Raw genomic sequence first — 21,254 nt, 5'->3', positions numbered from 1 at the left:
ACGCCTGGTTATCTAAATATTGCTACAACTGTTCAGGGAATTGGTGGGACTGCACAGAGTTTTTATTTATTTATTTATTTATTTTTACTAACGGCACATTGGAGATGGGTGAGAAAAAGCTCATGATGATCGTTCCTGGGATGAAAGGTTACCTCATGAGGAAAGCTTCAACCTGCACTCATCAGGGTTAAGAAGAATAAGAGGTGTTTGAAATATAGAATGGTTCCCAGCAGGATAGATACTAAGCGGATGTTTCTCCTTTCAGGGGAATCTAGAGGTAGAAATACTGTTTTAAAACATGGGCTCTCTCAGTTAAGATGGTGCCAAGGAAGGATTTCTTCTCTCAGATATTTGTTAATCTTTTAAATTGCAGGTGGGGTCTTTGAATATATTCAAGGCTGAATTGGAAAGATTTTTTTTAAATCTACAAGAGAATCAAAGGTGTGGAAGACAGGCAGCATACTGGAGTTAAGCCCACAATTAGATCAGCTATGATCTGCAAAATGGAAAGTAAAGTCGTCATAGCCACAGAGAGCAATAGGGCTAGTCTCTTATTAGACAGACGACTGATGGTGGTTAAACCTGAAGCTCACCACACCTCAGGAATGGGGAGAGGTTAAGGAGGAGGGGCCCACATAGTAGCTTTACTCAGTACAGGAACTGAACTCGTGCTGTTGGTCTCACACTGCATCATAAATTAGCCATTCAGCCAACTGTTATTATTATTAATATCACCTTCCAGGGCCTCCGTATGTTCCCCAGAAATATACATTACACTCCAAGGTTGATTTAATTAAGGTTCAATGTAGGTTTAGTGCAACTTCTCAACTTTTCAAATCCACCCCTCTAGAAATAAACTCTAATGCTGATGTGCTTCTGTTCTGGTATATTTGAACTCCAATCATTAAAAGTTGAAGTTAACTACTTTTCTCTGTCCAAGGTCCCTTCGTTTTTCTGGCCCATTTGACTTCTCACTTTCCAAGTAAAATGCAATTTCCTTACTTTTCTGAGCAAAATGAAATATCTCACACTTATGTACACTAAAATTAATTTGCTAATTATTTGCTATTTTTGCAAATGTACTAATTTGTTGTAATTTGTTCTAATCCACTTCTGGGCTAACTAACCCTTCCAACTTGATATACCAGCAAATGCAGAAGTTGTGCTTTTATTCAAAAGTGTAAATTGTTAATATAAGTTGCAAACAACGTAGTCTCAGCGCTGACCCTATTTCCCACCTATTGTGGTCAGAAGTTCAATACTTCAAAATTACTTTTCAAGTTGAACATTGATGTTGAATCAGAGAATCTGCAGGTTTGAAATGGCACACACTTGTATTCCTGCCCTTCAGGTCCCACACAATGCATCCGACACTAAGGATAATGGATTATAATCTTTTACAAAAACACAAACAATATTATGTTCTTAGTTAAAATACCAGTACAGTGATGTTCAGATTTACTCATCAGAATTTGGTTACTGGATTCAAGGTCTGATCTTACTAGAGCACCATAACTTTTAGCTTAGTAAGAATACAGAAGAAATAAAATCATAATTCACCTTAGGTTTAGAAATAGGGTACTGAAAGATGTGAACTTTGCAGAAATCGTCAGCAACAGCCACCACCTTTTTGCTATGTGATCTGCAAAGTGCATTAATATCTGTTCCATCCGAGCCTTCAGGCCATACTCCTGCAAGGAATGAAAAACATGCATCATGCCCATTCCTTTCAGTCTCCAAGTAACAAGGGATGTTCTTCTAAAAATTGACATCTGACTGATTTATCTTATCTTATGAATAGAAAGCAAACATGGTAACCAATGAATTCTTGAGTAACAAAACAGGATTAGTTTTTCAAGGTTTTCTTGCAGAAATTATCACTACCTCTATTAACAAAAATGTTACAAGCCTGACATCTCAAGATTAAGCAGAGAATTCTATGTTGAATAATATCACCATGTTATGGATACTACTAAAGAAATTGCTGTATTTAAACATATTGGGGAGTGGGTGGGGCTTGGTGGGAGGGTACGCTCTGGAGGCTTCAACTGTGTTTTGTATTTCTGCAACCAATGTATTGTTAAAATGCAACACCTCATTCATTGTTTTCTTCAGAGGGTAGCTGTACTATAGTGATACTATGATTGTATGCTTAGGAATAGAAAGAAAAAAATAATAAACGGATAATGTCTAATTTTTTTTTAAACAACATAGTTATAACTTTCCAATATTAATGTTTACATCATATCAACAGTTTTAAGAGTTGTTCTTTTGAAATTGAGTTTCTGGAATTGTTGAAGTCACAAGTTTTGAAAAAATACAATAGGATCATTTTTATAAGCGATGTTAAATATTGTTTACAATTACAACGGCTACAGGTCATAGCCAATCCTTTATATTTACAGAGTAATGTAAAATAGCTTAGTTCAAACATTCAGGGTATGGCTTAAATAAATCAATACATGTTGCTAATTACTTCCTTTATGGCTAACTAAGGAATGACTGATCTAAACCTTGTGTTTCGCAATTTTTTTTTAAAACATATTAATTAGAAGGTGATGAATCCTGGAAAGTGATTACAAGGTAATAAATTGAACAACATCAGTAATCAACATCAGTCTAATGAAACAAATCTTGTATGGTTGGTAGTTACAATTTTCTGCCATAAACCACTGTTAAAGCAGGATCCTTAAAAATATCATTTAAAAATAAAACTAGACACTGGCTTGAAACAGAAAAAAAGAAAAGCTGTATTCAGCTTGTTCCTGTGCTGTTATATTTATAAATCTTTTCGATACCGAAATGTGGACAATACGCTACAGCTCAAAAGCACAGCTGAATTCTATGAAATATCAGACAGGTGAAAATTTCAGCAAGTTTTGTGGAGGATTTCTCTGAGCGCTCCAGTAAGCTTTTTAAACATGGTTTTACACTGCTCATCCCATTATGTAGGCACCAAGCCCCTCTACGGCACCACACATGTGCTATCTTGCACTTGCCAGAACCTTCTGGGATTCATGCCACTGGTGCCATATTTAAAGTTCAGCTTTGCACAAGGTCAATTGCTGCTGTGAATAACCTTTCATAGTACACATAGTAGAAGGGGAACAAAAAGGAAAAAAAAACTTCTGAGGGCGCAAAGGTGACACAGATGCCACTGACTGATCAGCTATTACATTGTTTCTTTTTATCATGCAATGCAGTTTCACTGAGTCAGTCATTGGCCGTCCCTAGTTGCCCTTGAGAAGGTGATGGGAGCTGCTTTCCTGAACCGGTACAGTCGATTTGAGATAGTCATTCATACCATGCTGTTAGAGAGGGAGTTCAAAGATTCCAACCCAGTGACACTGAAGGAATGGTCCCTTATAACCCCTGACCTTCAATGAGCAGCCCCACTAGATTGATCGCGGCCCAATCCCTGACCAACTTAGAAGAACAGCTTCGACTTGAGAAACCAGGCTCCTGACTGATTCCTGTGCAGCTCCCTGACTGACTTACTACTAATCCTTAGGTTGGTTGTATGGGATCTGCGGAACTGACCATGGCCTACTCCTGATATTGCAGTGATAAGAAACCCCTGACCATGACAACCCCAAGTGGTCGACTGACCATGTCGAAGACCCTGAACAGAGATAGGATACTGCCCTTGACTGATTGAAGTGATTCTCCCTCAGTGATGATAGTCCCCTTGACTTAACTGCAGACTGCTTCCCTTAACTTTGAGTAATGGCCATTTGCCTGAAGCGTGCGCAGTGTGTTTGCTATTTTTGTTAATGTCACATGCCGTAGCTACGACATTAATGTAGTATGCTGCCACATAGTAACATCTCCATTCCTTTCACTGATCAATGATGACAACCATGACGAGCTGCCTGGCTTTGCATTTGTGAAGAATGGAAGTATCGTGAGACTTTTAAGTTCTGAATAAGGCAAAGCGCAAAAAGGCAAGGCAAATCAGAGATGCTGTGAACATCCAAATAGGTGCTAAGGGAATGAGCACTAACGCAGCAAGTGAAGAGCTGAGATGTATCCTTGTCATCAAATGCGTATTGTCCCTACACACGAAGTAACCTGACAGTACTATGCAATGTGCATGGAGTTGGAGGTAATGTACTAACAATATGAAGAATTTTTTCATAGACAAAGAAAGAAATATGGTTAAATGCCCTATTTTCAAGTTGATAGGCTGATAGTAGTAGAGTGCTGTAAAGTTTAGTGTCTCAGACTTACACAATTTATAGATGGAGAGACCAAGAGTACTGTACCCAATGATGTTGGAAATGCATTTTATGACAAATTTGCAGAGGCAGCAAAGAGATATAATCATGTTAATTAATGGGCAACAAGATGGCAGGTAGCAGTTTTTTTTTAAAACCAGGTGTGAAACCTTTACTTAAAGAGAGAGACACTGGCGCACTTATTCAAGGACCACAGGAAGCTAGTGTGCATGCACAGTATGCAATAATGCTGACAGCATGTCAGTCTTTAGTGCAAGGGGATCGGAGTAAATGATCAGGAACTCTTGCTACAATTGTATAGTGCTTTGATGGGATCACCTTGGAGAATTGTATGAAGCTTTGGTCTCCACATCCAACAAAGGACACACTTGCCTCTGGAGGTGGCAATTTGATACTGCTACCTTGCTTCTTGGGAATGAGAGTTTGTGCTGTGCTAAAACATTCAGTAATTTGGGCCCATACTCTCTGGCGTTTAGAAGAATGAAAGCTGATCTCACGAAAACACACAAAATTCTGAAGGTTTGTGACTGGTAGACATGGAGATGTTGTTTCCCTTGGTTGGGAAATCTGGGGTATGGCGATACAGTCTCACAGGACAATGGGTTGCTCATTTAGGACCAAGATGAAAAGAAATTCCTTCAACTTAGACAGTTGTAAAACTTCTGAATTGTTTCACCCGAGAGCTTGTCGCTGTTCCATCAAATCAAGAAATATGCAGAGCAGACAGGAAAGCAGATATGAGGTAGCAGCTCAGCCCTAATTGTACAGAAGGACACAGCATGCGCACAATCTACTTCTGCACCAATCTGTTATGTTCTTGTCTTTTTATAGCACTCCACATTCCTGGCGATTTAATATTTTTCCCCACAAATATTTACAAATACTAGTGTAATGCTCCTTGCTATTTGCAATTGCCCCACTCCTAATCTTAATTATTGTTTGAATAGACTGAAGTGAAAATATTAGAAACATTTTAAAATAAAACTAAGTAATAGTTAATGAGTTACCAAGATAATATTAGATCTCCATTTCATTAAAATAAATTTTGAGTACTTCTCTCTACAAAAAAAAATCCATTTAGATCATATATTACTGATTAAGAAACATGTCTCCAACCATTTCAATAATTGGCAAGTTATTTATTAACAAATAAAAATGGGAGTTAAGCACGGAGGTTGTCAGAGCGAAATTTTGATTCTAAAAGGCAATACATTTATTTGACAATAAAAGCTAAAAGAGCAACTTGCAACTAAAAAAGATAATACTCAAACTGATTCCATTCTCAGCAAATAAAAAAACAAATGTCAAATGTTTTAACACAAAAAAGCAAGCACTGCAATATTTTCATGATTCAAACTAACTGAAAGTTGGCTTGAGTTATGCTTATGTAGGATCTGTTAGTCATAAGACATTGAGGCGTTTAATAAAAATGGTATATCACACATATTTATACAATATTTGGAAGAATCTTAATGTTATAATAAACTTAAAGTATGTTAATTGGTATGTCAATTGGGACCCTAATGTTTCACCAGAATAGCCAAATTTAATCTCTGACATTTTAATTATTCAGCAAGTTGCACTAACCTATTATTCATTGGCAGATCTGCAGTTTCCAATAATATCACTCATTTGCTTTGTTCTCAAACATTACATAATGTAATTATTTGAAGAAAACAAATTATCCGAGGAAGGAGTTTATTCATAAGTCTGACATACTGTCAGTTGTACAAAGTCCAACACCAGGACCTTTTACACAAAGCAACTGAGAATGATCAAACTGAGAACAAGGTGATTAATCATAACTTCATAAGGTTCCACATTGAAGTGTTTCTGGATTTTCACCTACCCACCGAATAACATTTGTTAACACATTTTTATTTGGTAAGACCTTTTTGGGCACCAAATAATAACTTACATCCTTGATATGAATAACTTAGATGAACATTTACCAATGCCAAAGGGACACAATGTTATTTTGAGCCAGAAGGTGGCAACAGTTGAGCAGCATTTGATATCTTTGGTAATTATTTTGATCAAAACTTTAAACTGCTGAGATATTAATTAGTTAAAATATTAAAAAAAACTTAATGTTTAAGAATAAGACTACAAGTGAAATAAGTGTGACAATTTTTTTTAAACCTTTCAACATGAAAATATTAGAAAACAGTATATTGGATTGTCTATATTTTTACTCTTACAGTTCTTTTGTTAATACAATGGACTGAACCTTCCGGTTTTTTCAGGTGCAAGTTTCATTGAGTGTTTTGGAGGGGATTTTGACAGAAGGCCTAGTGAGATTTCTTGCCACATCATACCAAATACACAACATTCAATGTGTAATCTACCTATACGTCGTCTCTGACGTCCAATTCCATCCCCATCTCACCACACACAGTTCCTCGAACAACTCGCTAGTCATGGATATCTGCAGAATGACAGGCATCTATTGCGCCCACACCATCTTTGAAAGGCCACTGTCCACCTTGATGACTGTTGGTAATTGACCCTCACTGACAACATGACGGCACAGCAATCACAAAGCCACTCTGCTCATGGCACAAAGCTGCCATGGCTGACACTCCCTCACACATACAGACCTGTTCTTTCACCTTAATTGCTGTTTAAACACCAGGCCACCGATGTTCGTTCTGAGATGTGGCTGTATGCATAAGCGCTACTACTGTGCTCTGCACACAGTGATTGGTGTTGCCATGGCAATTGTGGCATTGACTTCTAGTACTCAGAGGCCCATACAGCCAGCAAGAAAATGAGACACAATGCTGCAGGCTGCATAGTTTACCTGTCCGTGGTTACATCCCACCTAAAGCCCCTCCAAATCATGGCTACTTTGCCCCCAGTACTCATGTTGACTTGCATCTTGCCTTTGTCCACAAGGTCAACATCATATACAGGGAAGCACTTTGACAACTCAAACATCAGCTTTTATTTACTGCCAGCAAAAGTGAACCAACAAAACAAATAGAAGGATCAGGTTGCCTTAACAATGCAAATGAAGTGCTGGTATCATGGACATCAACTATTTTATAATGCGTGGTGATCTGCTGTACCCAACTCTCATCTACAGGAACCAGCTGTCAGCCAGGTCTAGATTGTAGTTCACCACGCAGCTGAGCTCTGTCGTGCACAAGTACAATTTCCTCCCCTAAGTGTCCTCGTCCTTCTCCTCCTCCTTGGAAGACTGTTCTCATTCTCCCACTTTTCAGCATCTGCCACATCGCCACACTGCTTACCCTAATTGTGCACAGCATAGCATGTCAGGATAACAAGGCACATCCTGTCCAGACTAAACTGGAGCATCCCTCCCAAGACAGGTCTAAGCAGATAAAATGCATTTTCAGCAGGCCTATCGTATGCTCCACCACATTTCTAGTCAAAGCATAGGCAGTACTGTAGCTGCGCTTCATATCAGTTAGTGGGCTGTGTAGTGGCACTGTTTGTGCGAGCACTAAGATAGCAAGTAAGTAGTCATGAGATGCAACGTGGTGCAGTCAGTGAGTTGGTACTTGTCTCGGCATTGAAAGTGTCCCTGTCACAACTTTTCAATACCAGTTGCTGGTGCACCCTGTATGCAAATCTGTTCTTCCTAAATGGCCTGTAAATGGTTCAGGGGTTGGCAAATGTTGGATGAGGCATTAGTGCAGTGGCAATCATGGATCATTCTCAGAAGTGCTGTTTGGAGCAGAGCAACATGAAGGCTGGCTGCAACCTATGGCAAGCTGAAGTCAGCAGGCACTCACTCTGACTTCCATGTTAAGAATTCCCGGTGTCTTGCTTCGTAAAATATGAAGCTGAACATTAATGAGGTGAGTTGCAGCGTTAATAAGGCATTTAACAAACTTGAATCTGCCTTATTTGGCAATTTGCCACTGCTTAGCAAAAATCTTGTCTTGAAGCTCAGCAAATGCAGAAAAGATGCAGCGACTTGCTGCCAATGTCAAGATAGGCCTTGCCAGGCCTCTCACCTGAACTTTCACAAATCTCGCCACAGCCCATGTGACTCAGGATGTGACCAATTGGACTCTACCCATTATTTATGTATTTTTCACAGCGAGACCGATGACCCTGCTGAAATTGCTCAGAATTACATTTTAAACCATGACCCCCAACAGCCCTCTCAAATACTTTTCATAATAACATACTTCAGATGAAATTTTTGATGTATCCCTTCAACATGAATTGCCAGTGTTTTGAATAAATTTAAAATATACAATAATAGTACAATAATTGGTAGTGTATGAGTTGTACACGAATAAGAAAATAAATATTGATGCAGAGTACCACATAATGATGCAACAACCTACCAAAAACATGAAAGCCCAGAACACACGTATACGTATACCATTCCATATCTCTACATTCTGAGCGGTTTCGGATCAGCTTGCAGCCATTTTGAATATCCCCTGAAAACACAATGCCTTTAGATTAGTCAAAACACATTTTCCTTGCAAGATTATTGAACTTTCAACAGTTCTGTTTTACATGTGGAGTTTTATTTTCGATTCATACTTAACATCAAAATTGTTGCCACAGGGTGGAAGTAAGAAAATGTGAACTCCTCTGCATCCATTTTGGAATACTACCTAACTAAAACATTGGGTAAGGACAACTGAATTATTCATCAACACAAAATGAATAATTTTTTTTTGTCTTTAATCTTTTTTGCATCTATTTTCCCCCATCAGTTATGCCAGTGGAATGATTCTCCAAAATTTACTTCATTGTAACATTCAAAGATTTCCCCCTCCAGTTCCACTCTTATGCTTAATGACTGACAAATACTGTCCAACTTTCTTCTGAAGGGGTGTTATTGTGCAAATATTAATAAGGAATAGAGTTAACATTTAGATCAGATATAGGCATTACAAGAAGACCCATTTATTTTTAGTAAACTTCATATTAACTACTATGTTCCCCCCAAATCCGAATAGAATAAACTCAAAATATACTTGGAATATCATACAGATGGAGTTAAACATAACAACCATTACAGAATCACAGCCAAGAGGTACAGCTTTCGACCTAAATGATAAATGATCATCTGTTATCAACATGTGATCACATCCTATCTTTTACTCACTGTCACTGAAAATCATTTGAATTCAGATGTGATTTTACGATCAAATTTCCAAGTTTACTTAAGTTATCTCTTAGTGAAAGTTGGTTTGACGGTAATCTGCAACTTAACAGCACATTAAGGAAGAATCAGCCCAAGATGAAAACAAAACCTCAGGTTTATCAAAATTCTATAAGCCCACAATTTTTTAATTTTCTTTATTTTGGATTGATGGCCAAACTGGGAAAAGAACTGTTTTAAACTAAAGACTGTGTGAAGGAGTTGCTGCACTTTTAATAACAAATTACTGGAGTTAATTGTGAGGGTTATATTTCCCCAGTTCAAGCAGTGATGGGTTGGGGAGAAGAGAGACAATACTTAAGATGCCATGGCAGAAGATGTGGCAGAGATCCTAAATTAGTACTTTGCGCCAGTATTCATCTAGGAGAAGGATATGGAGGACAGTGAGATTTGTGTGGAGCATGCTAATATGCTAGGGCATTTTGAGATCACGAAATAAGTGGTGTTGGATCTCTTGAAGAATATCAAAGTGGATAGGTCTCCAGGTTATTGGCAGAGGCAAGAGGGGAGATTGCTGGGGCCTTGATCAAGATCTTTGTATCCTCGCTGGCCACTGGAGAGGTCCAGGTGGACTGGCGAGTAGCTAACGTTGTTCCTCTGTTCAAGAAAGGAAAGAGGGATAATCCAGAAATCTACAGACCGGTGAGTCTCACATCGGTAGTTCAGATAGGATTTTATCTTACGGATAGGATTTATGTGCATTTGGAAAAGCTTGGCCTAATTAGGGACAGTCAGCATGGTTTTTGTGCTGGACAGGTCATGTCTTACTGGCTAGGTTAAATTTTTCAAGGAAGAGACAAAGGTAATCAATGACAGTAGAACAGTGGATATTGTCTGCATAGAATTTAGTAAGGCTTCTGACAAGGTCCTTCATGGTGGGCTCATCCGGAAGATTAAGATGCATGGGATCCACGGTGACTCGGCTGCACGGATTCAGAATTGGCTTGCTGATAGAAGGCAGAGGGTAATGATGGAAGGGTGTTTTTATGGTTGGAGGTTTGTGACTAGTGGTGTTCTGCAGGATCCGTACTGGGACCTCTGCTGTTTGTGATATACATAAATGACCTGGGTCAAATGTGACAAAGTTGATAGATGAGGGAAGGGCTGTGGATGTCATATATGTGGACTTCAGTAAGGCGTTTGATAAGGGTCCCCATGGTAGGCTGATGGAGAAAGTGAAGTTGCATGGGGTCCAAGGTGTACTAGCTAGAAGGATAGAGAACTGGCTGGGCAACAGGAGATAGAGTTGTAGTGGAAGGGAGTTTCTCAAAAATGAAGAACTGGGACCAGTGGTGTTCCACAGGGATCCGTGTTGGGACCACTGTTGTTTGTGATATACATAAATGATCTGGAGGAAGGTATAGATGGTCTGATTAGCACGTTTGCAGATGATAATATAGATAGATTGGAGAGTTAGGCAGAGAAATGGCAGATGGAGTTCAACCCAGGCAAATGTGAGGTGATGCATTTTGGAAGATCCAATTCAAGAGCGAACTATACGGTACATGGAAAATCCCTGGGGAAAATTGATGCACAGAGAGATCTGAGTGTTCAGGTTCATTGTACCCTGAAGGTGGCAATGCAGGTCGATAGAGTGGTCAAGAGGCATATGGCATGCTTTCATTCACCGGACGGGGCATTGAGTACAAGAGTTGGCAGATTATGTTACAGTTGTATAGGACTTTGGTTTGACCACATTTGGAATACTGCGTACAGTTCTGGTCGCCATATTACCAAAAGGATGTGGATGCTTTGGAGAAGTTGCAGAGGAGGTTCACCAGGATGTTGCCTGGTATGGAGGGTGCTAGCTATGAAGAGAGGTTGAGTAGATCAGGATTATTTACATTAGAAAGACGGAGGTTGAGGGGGGACCTGATTGAGGTCTACAAAATCATGAGAGGTATAGACAGGGTGGATAGCAAGAAGCTTTTTCCTCAGAGTGGGGGACTCAATTACTAGGGGTCACGATTTCAAGGTGAGAGGGGAAAAGTTTAAGGGAGATATGCGTGGAACGTTCTTTACGCAGAGGGTGGTGGGTGCCTGGAACGCATTGCCAGCGGAGGTGGTAGAGGCAGGCATGATAGCATCATTTAAGCTGTATCTAGACAGATACAGGGAGCAGAGGAATATAGATCCTTGGAAAATAGGCGACAGGTTTAGATAGAGGAGCTGGATCGGCGCAGGCTTGGTGGGCCAAAGGGCCTGTTCCTGTGCTGTAATTTTCTTTGTTCTTTGTAGATAGGTGGGTTAATAAATTTGCAGACATATAAAGATTGGTGGAGTGTGGATGGTGTAGAAGATTGTCAAAGGATACAGCGGGATTTGACCAGTTGCAGATACGGACGGAGAAATGGCAGATGGTGTTTAATCCTAGTATGTGTGAGGTGCTGCACTTTGGGAGATCAAATGTTAAGGCAAAGTATACAGTTAATGGCAGGACTCTGAACAGCATTAGTGTACAGTGGGATCTTGGGGTTCAAGTCCATAGCTCCCCGAAAGTGGCCACACAAGTAGATTGGATAAAGATGATTTTTGGCACGCTTGCCTTTATTGGTTGGGGAACCAAATACAAGAGTTAGGATGTCACATTGCAGCTTTATAAGACTGCTTAGGCTACACTTAGAGTATTGCGTTCACTTCTGGTCGACACATTACAGGAAGGATGTGAAGGCTTTGGAGAGGGTGCAGAAGAGATTTACCACGATGCCGCATGGATTAGAGGGAACGAGCTATAAAAAGAGGCTAGAAAAACTTAGGTTGTTTTCTCTGGAGTGGCGGGAGCTGAGCGAAGACTAGATAGAAGTTTATAAAATTATGAGATGCATAGATAGGGTTGACAGTCAGAATCCCTTCCCCAAGAGTTGAAATGTCGAATACTAGGGGCATACATTTAAGGTGAGAGGGGGGAAATGTTCAAAGGAGATGTGAGGGGCAAGTTTTTTTTTTAAAAATAAAACGTGGTTGGAGTCTGGAACACGCTGCCGGGGTGGTGGAGGCAGATTCATTCGGGGCATTTAAGGGACTTTTAGATAAGCACATGAATATGCAATCAATGGAGGGATTTGAACTAAGGGCAGGCAGAAGGAATTAGTTTAATTTGGCGTCATGTTTGGCACAACATTGTGGGCCGAAGGACCTGTTCCCGTCTGTACGGTTCTATATTGTGTGTGTGTGTGTGTTCAGAGTAAGCTTTGCCCAGTTACAGACTACTACTGCACAATCCAATTGGGACTAGATGCAGATGCTAGATGTCAGTAGCCCAGTGACAACTCTGACTGTTCACCTGCCTGGGAGCCAGCTTATGTGTGCAATGCAGGAAAAGTCTCCTAGAAAGAATAGATCTCTCTTTCTCACTGTCATGAAGTAACCAAAGCCTGCATGACTAGCTATTCTTTACCACTAGTTATTGTAAGCTGTTGCCACTAACTAATGACTAATAGACCTCACAATTAGTGTGCCAATCATCCGTGTCTTCTACAAAGCAGTGAAAGGATCCAGAAATAAGATAATTGGAGAACAGAGGTTTTGGGGAGCAATGTGAAAATCTCACTGAATCATGGAGACTGGCACTATTGAACTATTCCTCCATCGATAACACTTAGATTTACTTGTTTTTCTGTACCTGTCTGTGCAGAGAGTTAAGAGGGAGCTAAATAGTCAAGTGATAATTAGTACAGTAATGTTGATAATTCATATTTTTGTTTGCCTGAAGTTAGAGTTGATTTATTTGTAATAAAAAGTAGTTTCATGTTCAGTCTGTTTTATTAATCTGACAAGTAAATTTGGGACTTTGAGTACTTTGATTAAATCTCTAACTTCTGTGACAGCCCTGGGAGTAGTGGGTTGTGATAATATCAAACTTCATATTACAAGAGGAGTATTCAAGTTTGAGTCATAGAATCATAGTCAATACAACACTGAAAGAAGCCATTTAGCTCAAGTCCATGCTGGTCCTCTGTAGAGATCTAATAAGTCCCATTCCCCTCCTCTTTCCTTGAACAGCTGCAAATCAATTTCCCTCAAATGCCCATTAACTATCCTTTTGAAATCATTCTTTGCCATCACTTCCATCAACATTACAGACAGCAAGTTCTAGGTCATCATTACTCACTGTAATAAAAAAGATCTTCCTCAAATTGCACCAGCATCTATTGCTCAAAATGATGAACCTATGACACCCAGTCCACATACCATTGGCTAACAGGAAAAACAACGTGGTCTTCAAGTCACTATGGTATAAAGGTGAGCTTGCCAATTGGATACAAAATTGGTTTTATGGTAGGAGAGAGAGAATAGTGGTGGAAGGTTGTTTTTCAGACTAGAGGCCTGTGATCAGCAGTGTTCCACATGGATTGGAACTGAGTCCACTTATGTTTGTCATTTACATAAAATGATTTGGAGGAGAATGTAGGAGACATGGTGGACAGTGAAGGTTATCCAAGGTTATAAAGAGATCTTGATCAATTGGGTCCATGGGCTGAGGAGTGGCAGATGGAGTTTAATTTGGCTAAATGCGATGTATTGCATTTTGGCAAAACAAACAGGGGCCGGACTTAAAGTAGGGCCCTGGGTAATGTTGTAGAACAGAGAGACCTAGGGATTCAGGTACATAAATCTTTGAAATTTGCGTCACACGTAGACAGGGTAGTTAAGGCGGTATTTAGTATACTTGCCTTCATTGCTCAGACCTTTGAGTATAGGAGTTGGGATGACATGTTGAGATTGTATAGGAAGCTGGTGAGGCCTCTTCTGGAATAGTGTGTGTAGTTCCAATCATCCTGTTATAGGAAGGATATTATAAACTGGAGAAGGTTGAGAAAGATTTACCAGGATGTTGCCAGGAATGGAGGGTGAGTTATAAGGAGAGGGTGGATAGGGTGGGACCTTTTTCACTGGAGTGTCGGAGGTTGGGGGGTGACCTTATAGCAGTTTATAAAATCATGAGGGGCGTAGGTAAGGTTCAAAACTAGGGGGCACACTTTTAACGTGAGGAGAAATATTTAAATATGACACGAGGGGCAACTGTTTTTTTTAAAATAGCGTGTAGTTAGTGTATGGAATGAATAGCCAGAGGAAGTGGTGGATTCAGGTACAGTTACAACATTTAAAAGTCATTTGGATAAGTACATGAATAGGAAAGGTTTGAAGGGATATGTGCCAAACGCAGGCAAGTGGGATTAGTTGTGTTTGGAAACATGGTCGGCGTGGATTAGTTGGACCAAAGGGTCTGTTTCCATGCTGTATGACTCTATAGGCATTTTAAATTATGAAAATAGGGTCTGGGTAGATAGAAGCAGATTGTTTTCAGTAGTTGAGAGGTCTAAATCTAATAGCCATTTAAATAAGATTAAATATACAAAATTTAGAGCAGAGAAAAAAAAACTTAATTGCAAAGAATTGAGAGGATGAAGAATTCACTTCCAGGGTTAGTGGTGGAATCAGATACTATGTCAAGATTCAAGATTACTTTAGATAGGTGGAGGAAGAAGGGATTATGGTAAATGTGATTCAGATCATTGGCTGATTGGTTAAATGGCTTTCTTCCTTGAACTTAGGCATTTAAAAATCAATCCCTTAACTTTACTTCCAGTTTCTGATTGATGTTTGCGACTGTTCCATAATAAATTGTAGGATATTTTTGTTGCATAAAATGGAACTACATGAATGTAAGCAGCAATTATTGTCAGAGTTTCACAAGGCTGAGAGGCAAACATTCAGGCAAAAGTTGTGCAATCTGCAATCTGTTACTGCATTCCATTTCAGATCAATTTTCAATTGAAGGATTCGTGATTACAAAATGCTGGTCTGCTTGTGTTTAAAATAGCTGTAAATTGAGACAAGTGACATTTGTGAAACCTTAGTAATACATTCAAATGTATTTGCTGATGTATTTGAAACCATTCTAAAAACTCTGGAGCTTGGGGTGGATAGAAACATAAACAAAACTCAAGCCACTGAAATATGTTAGCTACCACTACATTGGCAGAGTTTAGTACAGACTATACATATACAGTCTGTGAAATTTAGGATTCCCCACAGAATGAGAAATTGTAGCAGCCTTACTATAATTTGGCAGTAATAGCTCAGTGGTAATATACAATGAATTGTTTCTGTGCCTAGGTTACTAAATAAGACAAAGTGCACAAGTAACAATTTGTAAATTCTGAGGTTGAAAGATGGTCACTAAGATGCCAAATTTTCATTTTACATCGATCACAGGCTGAAAGAAAATATATTATTCCAAAGAACGAAGAAATACACAAATGAATATCATAAGATACCTTAAAAACATTCTTTTCACTTTTGGGAGGAAATATCAGTATACTTACAATATAGGATTTCATAGTCTCCTGAGTTAGACATTATGAAATTTGTATCTGGTGACCAGTCAAGGTGTGTAATATAACTGGAATGTCCCTAAAGAGGGGGAGGAAAATAATAAAATCAATTGACAGATCATATGCCAATGGCATTTTTTTCAAATTGAGAAAACAAATTAGAAATGCAATAGCTATCCACTTCAATTTCAAAATGCTTGGCCCACAATACATTTGGACTTCAGCTTTCCCTGCCCATTTCAGTGTTGGAAATTAAATGTGGCAGCAAAAAATGGTTAGGAGTCCTGATAAAATTGCTCATGTTGCATGGAGAAGTAATTTCTTGATTTGGGTGTCCTCAATATAGGAAGCACCCATCCCAAGCAGGCATCTGACTTAAAGGACACTAGTAAATACATTTAATCTGGAAACTATTGTCATTTTCTGACTGCTTTAATTTTTTTTTGGCACCAAGGTTGTCATTAGATTTTGCCCATATTGTTCAAATTTTCTTTTACTCCAGCACCAATTCTGGTATCCGTAAGTTTCACACACCTGTGATGCTTGGAACAAGAAGAAGAGAGGTCAGACAGAGCAGGTTGTAAAAGAAGTGATCATTTCCCCATAGTAAACGTGCCGCAAATAAACTTAGTTTTGGCAGACAAATATTTGCAGTGATTCTTCTTCACATAAGAAGTTAAGACAGTGCTATTAAAATATGACTGCTAGGCTAAACATGGTGTTATACATCATGCACTTTGTAGCAAGACCTGAAAAACACATCAGGGTGATCAGCAAGCAGTGTATCCTGATGTTGGAACACCGACAATCGTAATGGTATCATTAAAATAGCACAGTGGGTCACTGCAACGATCACATGTTCTGTCATTTCGATATCAAGTTTAACTAGGTTCTGTGATAATTTTCATGTTACTTTCCAGTAGTCTAGTTGCCTTCCCTTTCCCTTCATTTTTGCTAGTTATTTTTGTTCTTTTGTTCTTGATTTCACCTGAGGTATTATCGGTTTTGAACGTGCTTTATCAGCCTTTCAAAAAGCTTTAATAATTATTGCTTCCTTGTTTCCTTATTTTAACATTCCCTGCTATCAATTTTCCTTTAAACTTTTCAGTAAGAGGCAATTAGTGGCTTCCATTGTCAAAGCGCTTTTATGCACCTCCTCAAATCACCATAACAGACAAGCTAAACCTGGTAAACTGGGTACAACTTTCATTTGCGTTTATCTAAAATTGTCATCAGCCAAGAGCATTTAAACTATGTCCACCTCTGAATCTTATTTTTCCCCATAAAAAACAATTCCACAAATGTAATGGCATGAGAAGAGGGTTAGCTGCTTATTTAAAAACATGTCACTACATGTCTGCCATTCTGCAAACACTAGTTTTGTAAAGCTGATTCCATCAGAATGAGCAAAGGAAAAATTTTTGCCTAAGACAAGGGACAGAAATCGCGCCTTCATTTTAAAATGTGTCTGCACACCTTCTAAATGATAGGACATTAAATAAAAACTGACATGTTTAATAAGTTCTTTTGTCGGGGGGGGAGGTGGTGGAGGGGAAAAAAGGCTTCAGTTGCAGAAGAATTTTTATAGGCTGGCTTTGTTCTTTTTCAAGACTGCTGTAAAATGCTAACAATTCATTTGAGAAAATCTGCCACATGCTTTAGGACAAATCTATTACACAAGATGACTGAACCAAATCAATCTTTTCAAACAACAGCTTTAGCACAGTACAACTTACTTAGCTAGTAAAGGGATATGCTATCAATGCGAAATTTCACTGGTATTACATTTATGGGGTTATGTGATTTTTCCTTAGCTGTAAAAGGGAAACAGAGGAACAGTAAATGTACTTAAAAAGAAATTAGTTTAAACAATGCAGGCAGGATCCACCTGATAAAGTCGAATTATATGAACTGGTTTGGGGCTGCCAAGTAAAATAAAAGTCACGATCTTGCAACATGAACTTTTAAACATTAACCATTGTGTGGTTCACATTTAATTAATGTCACCGCTGCATCCATTTCATTAATGATGTTCAAGGTGATTCTTGACACAAGATAGTATGTGCAGATTAACTTCAGTGATCTTACGCTTCTTTTCAATGGAAGGAAATCCAAATCTACCTGATTGATTCATTTCCATGCAAGTTTAAACAATCCATAAAGACACTCATCAATTAATCAGTCTTCAAGTTCTCGGGCTGGACAGACCAGTTACGTGAATATAATCTGAAGATCAGGATTTAGAGACTTTGGGAGGAGAGAGATTTTCAAAATAACTGGAGTGTATCAAACAGGTCAACTTACATACTTTTACCAATAAAACTTGAACAAATGTCCACAGTAAGTGAATGAGTAGTGGCTAGAGATAGGTTTGTTGTGAGGTGGCAATAGGACTGTTAAACAAGGAGGGGAGAACAGAAGCAGAATGAAGATTTACATTACAAATAACCATATGGTCGTATAGTTATTTTTGCTGGCTTTCTTTTAATCACTGGAACACCAGTTCATTAGCTACTCTACATCAAATATTTTCATTAAAAGTAGCATTATAATTTAGATGTAGCTGGGACATGATCACTAACTGAAGGGGTCCTTAACCACAAGGTTTAGAATCACTGGCAGGGTAGAACTAAGAGTTTATAACTGAGAAGGTTCAGAAGCAAGATTCACCTTGCACTCTCCTAAATTGCAAGATACTGGGTTGTTAGGACAGACCAGAAGAAAAATAAGGAAATCAAGGACTTGGAACAACTATCTCTGTGACACAAGATATCCCAAACTTCCTCCTATTGCTGTGAGCTCTTTTCCATCTTAGTACCCACATTTTAATAATTTTTGCTATATAAGAACAAGATGTAGTCACAACCGAAATTTAGAGCACACAGATTCATCGAAGTGAGCAACACATTAGGCCACTTTATCGAAGATTTTAATGACACAGACACCAAACCTAGCTATTTCTCCAGCAATGCTGAAGACACTCAGAGCATGGGTCACAGAGTCCATTCTTCATTTGACACGTTACCAGAGACAAATCAAAATACATGACATCATTGGTTTCTGTGCTTCATGTTTTACATGCTGCAGATTTCCATGCTAATTACAGACTGTGTGGTACCTTCCATGATTATCAGATTAAAAAAGTAAATCAGCAAAAATTGTTAATGCATTATTCACAGAATATAACTGATTATTTGTCAGTCTGATTACAAATACAATATTTGTTACAAAAATGCCCCTTATCTTGAAGTTGATATGCAGATAGCTCAAACGATCGACTGTTAGTAAAAATTATGGCAAACTTCCTCAGTTAATCAGACTTCACAGATCACTTTACATTGTTTAATTTCCCTGCAATCTAGAAGTTGAATTCCAAAAGTTAAATGTTTTTATACAATCATAAGCAGCTTATTTCTGGTCTGAGAGAAATTTGGCAGCTGCACAAAATTCCTTTGGCTGAAATTTGAGCTTTGAGAACAGGCGAGATTCTTGTTTAAGAAAGCAGCGACTTAACCTTTGTGACTAATCATAATTATTGAAAAAAAAAGTACATTACCATATTATATTTACTGGGTTGACAGATGAGAAATTTGGATTTCTGAGTAACATATTCAAACAAAAACATACTTTTATAAAAAAAAAATTTAGAATTTTGGACAACACAATGATGGCGTTCAAACACTGAGGAGCAGCAATCAAAAAATAAATACAATGAACAAACCAGTACAGTATTAATCTGAGGAAATCGTTTGCATCCAGAGCATGGTTTGAAGACTGATTCATTAAGTGTGTGGACTGAAGTATGTTGAGATACTGAATATGCATATGTAGAGATATACATTACAATAAATAGCATGGAGGTAAATCTGGCAGGTTGCGCAGCATCTGAAATTATGCTGCAAAAGAGGGACCTGGGAATGCACGTGCATCACTCTTTGAAGGAGGCAGGATATTTTGACAGAGTGCTTATGGGATCTTGGGCTTTATAAATAGACAGATTCAGTACAAAAGCAGGGAAGTTATGCTGATCCCTTATAAAGCTCTGTTTAGGCCCAAAAAGACTACTGCACCCAGTTCTGGTTACCACTGTTTGGAAAAACGCATTTGTACTTTATAGTTTGTTCACTATGACTTGCGACAGTCATGTGACCTCTGACGTAGTTGTGTTGTGTTTAGAATCATGAAAGAAGAAACCTCAAAAGCCAGCATATGAGATGCAGATTTTGATAGCTGTAGAGAGCATCTACTTTATAGAACAGCAAAGAATAATAAGAACTTCAGTATGCAATTTGCACTGCTGGGTCAGTTAGTATGGCTTTGAACTTATCAGTCCTTGATCAGATGGGGATGAAAGGCCACTAAAAATGGAGCTTTTTCCAGTCTGAATGGCAAAATTAGCAGATAACCACAGTGTTAGACAGACAAATCTGAAAAATAGGAGTAGCAACTTTCATCTGCGCTGGGGAAAGGGTGTTACATTGTACACAGAGAAGCTGAAAAGCAAGATTGGAGAAATCTTGAAAGGCTTGGAAGACCCGATTTGAATTACCCACAAATGCTATTAAAGAACATTATTTTTGAACATCACAACTCAGACAGAGTGAGGTCTGGGGGCACAGACCACCGATCAGTGCACTCAGTTCTGAAGAAGGATCACCGGCCCCGAAACGTTAACTCTGTTTTTTCCTTCACAGATGCTGGCGTACCTGCTGAGCTTTTCCAGCAGCTTTGTTTTTATTCCTGATTTACAGCATCTGCAGTTCTTTTGGTTTTTATTAAGCCTATGAAGATGGCTGCTTGAGAAATTTCAGATGATAATTCTGACAAAGCATGTCAAATCATACAACAAGCAGGAACTGTTGGGCCTAAAGAATCTAAAAATAAATAGTTTCCAACTTTCAGACTGATAGCTGCAGAAGGTGTAGTGTCAGACTCTGGTGCAACTTGCAACATAATGTGCTTTTCAGACCTGTGTGAAATGGCTCAAGATGATGACCCAAAAATGAAGCCATCATAGCTAACCAAGCTGAGAATTCAATGCAATAGTAAGGAAGAAAGAAACAATTCCAGATAATAGATTCTGAGCTAAATCCATTCATCTCAGTTGAATGAGTCCAAAGCTTGTAGTAGTAACACAACATGCAGTAGAAAAGGTGAGCAGCATTTCACAAGGCATAAAGCCATTGATTGTTGAACAGATCGTAAAAAAATTCACATATTTTCCTGATGATTGCTATCTTGAAACAGGTGAGAGTGGAAGACCAACTCAGCATAGCCACACAAGAACATAACAAGTAGGAGCAGGACTAGGCCATGCCCATCAAGACTGCTCCACCATTCAATAAGATCATGGCTGATCTATTCATGGGCTCAGCTCCATTTAGCCATCTACTCACCATAACTTTTAATTCCTTTACTGTTCAAAAATGTATCTTTGTTTTCTCTGAGGAAAGTTCCAGCAGAGATGACTGCAGGGAGATTTGACAGAAGTGTACAAGATTACAGAGATTTACATAGTTG

General features: G+C 38.7%; 1 protein-coding gene across 3 annotated transcripts in view; it reads right to left on the bottom strand.

The window, feature by feature from the left end:
- The window catches only part of LOC109936473 (EMAP like 4), a 277,428-nt gene that overhangs the window by 6,175 nt on the left and 249,999 nt on the right, over positions 1 to 21,254 (bottom strand). For all 3 annotated transcript variants that reach the window (XM_048601028.1, XM_048601027.1, XM_048601029.1), the window contains 3 exons: positions 15,726 to 15,813; positions 8,564 to 8,662; positions 1,561 to 1,691 (listed from right to left, as the gene is read on the bottom strand). In XM_048601028.1, coding sequence (XP_048456985.1) covers positions 1,561 to 1,691; positions 8,564 to 8,662; positions 15,726 to 15,813 — 318 coding nt within the window. The remainder of the gene's footprint in view (positions 1 to 1,560; positions 1,692 to 8,563; positions 8,663 to 15,725; positions 15,814 to 21,254) is intronic.

The sequence above is a fragment of the Rhincodon typus genome, chromosome 9 (genome assembly GCF_021869965.1).
Source record: "Rhincodon typus isolate 14 chromosome 9, sRhiTyp1.1, whole genome shotgun sequence".
Lineage (NCBI taxonomy): Eukaryota > Metazoa > Chordata > Chondrichthyes > Orectolobiformes > Rhincodontidae > Rhincodon > Rhincodon typus.
Note: the sequence above shows the minus strand (reverse complement) of the source record. Positions and strands in the feature narration are given on the sequence as shown.